The sequence below is a fragment of the Triticum aestivum genome, chromosome 6D (genome assembly GCF_018294505.1).
Source record: "Triticum aestivum cultivar Chinese Spring chromosome 6D, IWGSC CS RefSeq v2.1, whole genome shotgun sequence".
NCBI lineage: Eukaryota > Viridiplantae > Streptophyta > Magnoliopsida > Poales > Poaceae > Triticum > Triticum aestivum.
The window spans coordinates 439,245,438-439,253,523 of record NC_057811.1 but is presented as its reverse complement, the minus strand read 5'-3'; the positions used below and the strand labels follow the sequence as shown (position 1 = coordinate 439,253,523).

The window sequence follows — 8,086 nt, the reverse complement described above, 5'->3', positions numbered from 1 at the left end:
AGGTTGAAAGTTGGCATGGTATCATCATTTCACCCACATAGCATGTGCAAAAAAGTAGAGAGGGTTATGACAAAACCTAGATGCACTTCGTGTACAAACTGGACAATCTCTTCCGAAGTATCAGGGTTTCAGATGAAAACTCATCTGTTACAAAGGCACTTCATTTTTTTAAATAACCTAAGTATTACCAAATTGAATATAATGATAAAACACACTAATATTAAACATAAGAAAAAATAATCACTGAAAAATCTATTTTTAAAGTTAAGTTATTCACGAACTAGTGATTCACACAAATTTCAAATAATTCGAATTTAAACTATTCAAATTTAACAACTACTAGCACTAATAGAAAGTTTATAATTTTTTGTACCTAAAGCAAAAATATTCACAAAGAAACTCTAAATACAGCAAAAAACAATAAAAGAAAATAAATAAAGCAGAAAAGAAAAAACTAAATTAAAAAAACCCGCCTATTGGGCCACAGCGGCCTGCATACGACTAGAAACCCAACCTATAGTTGGGCCAGGATGCAGGCCCGCAAGCCCAGTAGGCCCAACATGGCAGCGCAGCACATGTAGGCCCAAAAGCCTGCTTTAGGGAGGAGCTCGAAGGAGCAGCTGCGGCTGGGTTTATAAACCAGTGCGGCTGCCCTTCGCTCGGCGAGGTGGGACTAAACTTTGTGCACCGCGGGGTGGCACCGCACCCCCTTTAGTATCGGTTCGTGGCTCGAACCGGTACTAAAGGGGGGGTCTTTAGTACCGGTTGCAGCCATGACACGGTACTAAAGGGGGTCGCTTCCTGCCGTTTGGCCTAGCCAAATTTGACCTTTAGTACCGGTTGGTGGCTCCAACCGGCACTAAAGGCTCCTCCTATATATATAGCACTTACGAAAATTACAGTTTCATCTCCCACTTCTCCAATCTCTTTCGACATCGCCGCCGCCCTATACGCTGCCTCCGTCCCGCGCCGTCGCCCGACGTCGTCACCGTCCCCGTTGTCGTCGTCCCCGTCGTCGCCGCCCCCGTCCCCGTCGACGCCCCAGCCCGTCGTCGCTGTCCTTGTCGTCGCCGTCTCGCGCCGCCGCCCCGGACGCCATCGCCCAATCGCCGCCCCCGGTCGATCGCCGCCCCGGTCGCCCCGCGGTGTAAGCCCCCTGCGAGCGCCATGGCCGCGCCCCCATCGAGCCCCCGCTCGTACACGTGCACGCGCACACACACACATATTTTTTTACTTATTTTCTGTTTTCTGTTTTTTAGATTAATGTCAAAGTTTTATCTAGTTAAATGAATTAGATTAATGCATGTCAAATTGTTAATTAGATGATCGAATTAGATGAATTACCTAGATAAGAATGTTAGATGAATTAGATAGAAAAGTTAGATATTAATGTCAAATGTTAGATGAATTAGGTAAATTAGCTAGATATTAATTAATGTTAATTAGATGAGTTAGTTTTTTATACTTTTAGTTATAGATGAATTAGATATATTAATATTAGATGAATTAGTAAGTGCTTAGTTGAATTAGTAAGTGCTTAGTTGAATTAGTAAGAAAATTAATTATTTTTATTTATAGCAAGTGCTTAGTTGAACTAGTTGAATTAATAGAACTAGTTTATTTTTAGTAACAAAATTTAGGTATATGAGATTTGATGATCTAATTAAAATTTTACTATATAGAACTAGCTACTTTATTTTTAGTAAGAAAATTAATAGAACTAGTTTATTTTTAGTAAGTGCTTAGTTGAATTAGTTGAATTAATAGAACTAGTTGAATTAGTTGAATTAATAGAGCTAGTAAGTGTTTATCAATTAATGTTTCAACTATGAACATAGGAAATGCCTAACGATGAAAAGGATTTCGGTATGTGCGAATACAGCGAAGATGGGCGCGGCCTGTGCGACAGGAATTTCCTAGTTGATGGTAGGCGCTTTAGCATCAAGCTCGATGAGACCTTCGAAGTTGATACAGTAAGTCACAACGACAAGTCTTTTTTCGTAACTAAGCATGACTTATGCTTCATTTGCTTCAACTTATAATTTTAATTTTTTACTATTCTACTAGCGTATCCCCTGCCATGCAAGAATTTTTGTCTTGGATAAGACAGGTTTCAGTCCTATGAAAACTATGGAGGTAAAGAGAGTTTACTTGAAGACCGAGCATGGTTATACTTTCGACGCAAAATTATACAATGCAGATACCTACACCTATTCTGAATGCAAAACTTGGCAAGCACTATGCAAGGCTTATGCATTTGAGCCTGATATGGTTATCACTTTTGATATTCGTCCGGAAGATGATATTGAAGGTAATATCGACATCTGGGTCGATGTGCAGACGCCTCCAGTTCTACCATTATGTGAGTTTCTCAACCATATTTATGTCTTCGATATTGTTTATTCAAAAATAGTTGACAACTAATTTCTATTGACAGCTTATTTCCATTCAAGCAAACATGTCCGGCGCTTGGTAGACAGGACCGTCCACTGTCCCGGGTCTGAACTAAACTGCGTGGAAATTATTTTCATGGACTTTCAAATCTTAGTACTCAAAATGTGCGACCAATAGTGTTCGTATTGAACTACGGTCACATCTATTTAGGAAAGATGGTAAGATTTTTACTATTTGTCCTCAGTGCATCTTTTGCATACAATATTTTTTAAGCTAAACTTCATTGCTAAGTATGTTACTATACGATGTTCTTCAACAGGGACTCCCGATAATAGTTGTGCCTCAGTGGATTGAGACCAAAGATCGCATGTCAATGGTTAGCTTACGGCCAAGACATCCTACATCGCACATGAGTGCATTCAGGATTTCTAAAACCGATGAATGCTTAATAGTGAAAGACTGGAGCAAAATTGTGAAGAATCACAGAGAAGTACTAGGGGGCAGCAATCAGAAGCGCAGCCCATGATTAGGAGACAGGTTCATCTGCATGCTCCAATATGATGAATCAGGAGAGCTACACATGTTCTATGCTATTTTACCTGAGAAGAGCAGCATGAGTGATTAGCTAGTTCCTGCTCTTAGTACTTGTCCTCTCATGTCCGTGTTCTTCGTCCTGAACTTAATCTCAAAGTGATTTGGTTTTGTGGGTTTATGAACGCTAATAATCTCATGACCATGTTGAACTCGATGATATCTTTGCTTCTGGTACAAGTGAATGTTTCTTCTTTAAGCTAGTGTTGGTGGTGATTAGATAGCGGTAATGACTATGATGATTATTAGCTAGTGTTGTTGGTGATGATATGATGCAAGAGTTTTTATATTAATATGATGATGACGATGACGACGAGTTATTATATCATTTATGAAAGAACCGCGGATTAGTTTCAACTCGATGGATCCTAGCTAAGTCTAATCCATATTACTTGATCACTTATGATCCATCCACTTAAAACTCCGCGGTCTTTTCACCTAGTGATTTAATAACTCATTATAATGTAAAAACAATTTCTAAATTAAATGGAAAACACAAAATTAAAGGAAAATAAATAATAAAATCAAAAACCCCAAACCTTTTAGTACCGGTTGATGTTACAAACCGGTACTAAAGGTCTCCCCGCCCCCGGCGCTGGCTCGTGCCACGTGGTGGCCCTTTAGTGGCGGTTCATGTTGAACCGGTACTAAAGGGGGGGATCTTTAGTCCCCACCCTTTAATGCCGGTTACAGAACCGGCACTAAAGGGCCTTACGAACCGGTGATAATGCCAGGTTGTGCACTAGTGTAGCTGAACTCTAGTAGCAGTAAAACATACAAGGCTATCTTCCTTCCTTTTGTTCTTTCTTTCTTTCCTTCTTTTTTCTTTCTTTCCTTCTTTCTTTCTTTCTTTGTTGCCGGCAGTAGTTTTCTCCCCCTTCTTACTGTTTTTTATTGATATATCTTGTGTGGATAATACTACAACAGAAAATCCCTGTAGAGACGCCCCACTACATACCAAGAGAAGCATATATTTCTATCACAAATGATAAAAACCAGTAGAAAACATAATGTGCTATTGGAAACATATCTTTATTCGTCGGAGCAACAATAGTTTACAACTGAACTGTAGATTCGTTATAAAAGCAGAATCATTATGTTCTAACTTCTAACTGGCTGAAATCTATCTACATTTAAGTTGCTCGCATGCAGATAACTGGCCCCATGTTAACTGCATTGCAGATTTCCATCGTATTTTGGTTGTCTTGCTTCAAGCATCAAAGAAAACAGCATGCTGTTGTAGTTATTCATAGTCATTATTCTAAGTGAACTCCATGAAGGAGTGTCAGAAACCTAATGAAAAAGGGTATCATACAGTATGTAGCTTGTGCAAATGAAGGGCTGAAGGCCACGATTAAATCATAAGAAACAACATAATGAGTTTGATAAATAATTTATTTTCAGTGGGTATAAGTTGATTTCATATATAATAGATACTTCCTAGTTGAGAACAGGTAGATGAAGCCAAAAGGAAATTATAAACATATGAATCTGATTAGTGCACGCATGTATGCATCACCGATCTGTTTTTCAGTATCTTAATTAGTTGGAAGCAGATGCAAGTTTGTCAGTTTGTTTGGATTGAATCCGTTGCACGATAGCTAGTTATTAGGGAAAGAAACAATAGGCTAGATTTATACGACACGTATCATCACAGATTGAAAATCGAATGGGCCAGTAACAGTGTCATGATTCATTTGGCATGTAGAAGAATATTATTACTCCAGGAAACTCTGCAGTAAATTATAACCGCGCATGTTGACATGTTTGGTAGTAATCCATCCATCTTTTCTAGTGACTACAATTGCTTTTCGCTCCTGTAGTGCCATCGTGGATGCGTTTCTTTCCAACGCGTTATGCTGCCGAAATTTCTGGCCGAAACTACCACGACTTGTCGTCCTTGTTTGTAAAGAGTCAGAAGCTTTAGGGTGTTGGTTGCAAAATGTTAGGGTCTTGGCTGTGAGATTTTGTTGTTTATGGGGATGGAGAAAGAAGAGGCCGGTTCAGCATTTGTTGCATTTTCGTATATAGACCCAGTCTTTCGAAATCATGTTATACTTCAGGTTTCACTATCATACTGTTGTGTCCCTTTCCAGAAACCCATGGAAAACATGTTGTGCTCCCATGCACTGCTACCTTAGTAACCGGACTTCAAAAAGGGACCAGGATCAATATTCATGTGATTTTCTTTATCAGAGTTGTGTATTGTAACTGTTTGTGATATCTTCTCTCCTGCCATGTAGACACATGCTTTGCTCAAAATTGGTAGGGGGATACCACCAAAAATTCCCAGCACATTGTCAGAAGATGCAAGAGATTTCAACTGTTCTACTTCCTCTGTTCACAAATACTCCCTCCGTCTGGAATTCAGTTGAAAGGTAGCCGGAGATTTCATCATTGAGATAGCTAGCTTCCAACATGAGGAGCACCTCCTATAAGCATTCAGTTGAAAGGTAGCTCTGCAATATGAGTGAGATATGTTTACTTAAGAGTACCTTGTTGGCTGATAGGATCTGTTTTTCATGGATGTCAGTAGCGCTGTATACCCTGTCGTGCATGGTACACATCAGCATTTCTCGATTTATTGCGAGGGGGTCGGCTGTTGGGGAATCGCCACGATACATCTATTTGCCATCTGCCCCGTACAGAATGTCACAGAAACATGCTCTCACAAATGAAAAACAAGGAGACAGATACACGCGGTTACATACTGATGCAACATGTACGGCATCACCTACTCCCATGGATCGCTTCCTCACTGCAAACCCGATTCTGCCGGCTGGCCACGTCCGCCAGGAACTGGGCAAACGCCAAGCGCGACGTCCCGCCATCATCGCAAGCCGTGGCCGCGGCTTCCTTGTACGCCGCCGCCCGCGCTCTGAGTTCTCTACCCTCCTCAGACTCCATGACAAGCCTTACCTTGGCCTCTACCTCGCCGGCCTTGACCAGCCCCTGCTGCCACCCGACCATCTCGGCGGCGATCCCCATGTCCCCCACCATGTGCACCTTGTTCATCTTCTGCTCCGAGTACAGCGGCCAGCACAGCATCGGCACGCCCGCCGTGACGCCCTCCAGCACCGAATTCCACCCGCAGTGCGTCACGAATGCCCCCGTGGCCTTGTGGCGGAGGACTTCCACCTGTGGAGCCCACAGCTTGACGATGAGGCCACGGGCGTTGGTGCGCTCCATGAACCCGTCCGGCAGGAGCGCGTCGAGGTCGGTGTCGGCACCGGGGTCGTGGCTGGCGGGGGCTCGCACAACCCACAAGAAGCGGTGGCCGGACTTGTCGAGGCCGACGGCGATCTCCCGGAGCTGCTCCTCGGAGTGGCTTCCAGTGCCTATGCTCCCGAAGCAGAGGAACACGACGCTGCGGTCGGGTTGGCCGTCTAGCCAGGCAAGGCACTCGTGCCGCTCTTTTGCCTCGGCGTCGGCGATGCTGCTGACAAATGGGCCGATGCAGTACACTGGAGGCAATGCCCGACCGGGGATACACCGAGGGTCCCTGAGAGCAGCCACCGCCCGAGACTCCAGCGACTCGAACGTATTCACCAGCGTGCCGTCGGCCTCCGGGATACGGCACAGCAAGGCCATCGTCGCCTTGTATGTGTCGCTCTCCGGGTCCTCGAGCACCTCGCCCGACAGGTGCGAAGCCGGCATGGGCGGAAGGCCGAAGAGCTCGAGAGGGGTGTCTCCAAGCTCCTTGAAGCTCGCACCGCCCTCTGCGAGGACCGTAGGGAGCTGGGCGAAGGCAACGAAGGTGGCGGCGCTGGAAGTGAACAAGGTGTACCCGGGGATCCCGAGCCTCTTCACGACACGAAGCGCCTCGTTGGACACCGAGTCGACGACCACAGCGTGGACGTTCCGGGCGTGCATGGAGCAGAGGAAGTCGTGGAGGCGCTCGTTGTAACGGCTGAGGAGGTCGAGGTACCTGACCATGAACCTCGCGTCGTGGGTCAGCTTGGGCGTGTCCTCCATGGCCCGGAGCGTGTGGAAGCGGACGGACGGCATGGAGGCGGCGACGCGGCGGACGACGGCGCCGAAGGCGACGTCCTCCTTGACGCCGGGGTCAATGAGCGCGACAGAGACGGCGTAGCCGTGGTCGAGGAGGGCCCCCGCGAGCTGCATCATCGGGACAAAGTGGCTCACGAAAAGGCCAGGGTACAGAACGACCGTCTTCTCCTTCTCCATGGGTTCTCTCTCTCTCTCTCTCTGAACGCAGGGAGGATATGAACTGGTTACAAACATGATTTGCAAGTGTAACGAGCAACGCTTGGATCTTTGGTTGTTTGTGGTTGGTGAGCGATCCAAATCATCGATGAACAGCCGCCCTTCACAGTGCCGCTCGATCGCCGTACGCTCTCTCACCAGCATGAATAGAGCGTGGTCCCTTATAAATGTCTTGCGAGGGAGGCTGTGGAAGAGTAATGCTACACCCACTTAAGGCTACTGGAGCACCCTTGTGTGCAGAGACTACTGCAACATTAAGAGCGTCTCCAGCCGTTCGGCCCCCAGCGCACCCGGCAATAGTGGTTTGGACAATGCGCCGGCGGTTTTTTTGCCCTGGGGCAATGCAGTTCCCAGCCGTGCCCCCAGGTTTCGACCCCAAGACGCATGTAAGTTCAAACTTGCCTTTTCTCGCTGCCAAAAAAACGCCCTAAGTTCGGCGATCAACGGCGATCCGCCACAAAGTTCGGCGATCATCATGCCACAGTTCGGCGCTTAAAAGGAAGGACTTGTAGACAAAGAAATGCATCAAACGATGGGCTCCTCGGGCGTGGGACTGGCCCGCGTCGGCGACGGCGTGGCTTCTGTGTGCGGGTTGTTTGGCATCGCCGTGGTTTCTATGCCCGCGCTGTTCGGCGTCGCCATGGTTCCTGGGCTGGGCGTCGGCGTGGCTTCACCACTCGGGTTGGGCGTCGGCATTGGGTCGGCGTGGGCGTAGATGTTGGGGTCGGCGTGGGCGTAGGCATGGTGGTCGAAGGCATCTGGTTCAAGATGAGGCGCGCTCTGCCAGGTACCACGCCTTGACCTGCTCGCCCATCGTCGACATGTCCGCCCCCATCAAGAACGTCGGGTCAGTGTTGCTCTTCTTCGCGGCGAC

The 8,086-nt window shown here is 46.4% G+C and overlaps 1 protein-coding gene across 1 annotated transcript; it reads right to left on the bottom strand.

The window, feature by feature from the left end:
* Positions 1-5,544: 5,544 nt before the first annotated feature.
* On the bottom strand, positions 5,545-7,349 carry LOC123141871 (UDP-glycosyltransferase 88B1-like). The gene has a single exon (XM_044560939.1). The coding sequence runs from the start codon at positions 7,228-7,230 to the stop codon at positions 5,716-5,718; it is 1,515 nt and encodes a 504-aa protein (XP_044416874.1). The 5' UTR covers positions 7,231-7,349; the 3' UTR covers positions 5,545-5,715.
* Positions 7,350-8,086: the final 737 nt, after the last annotated feature.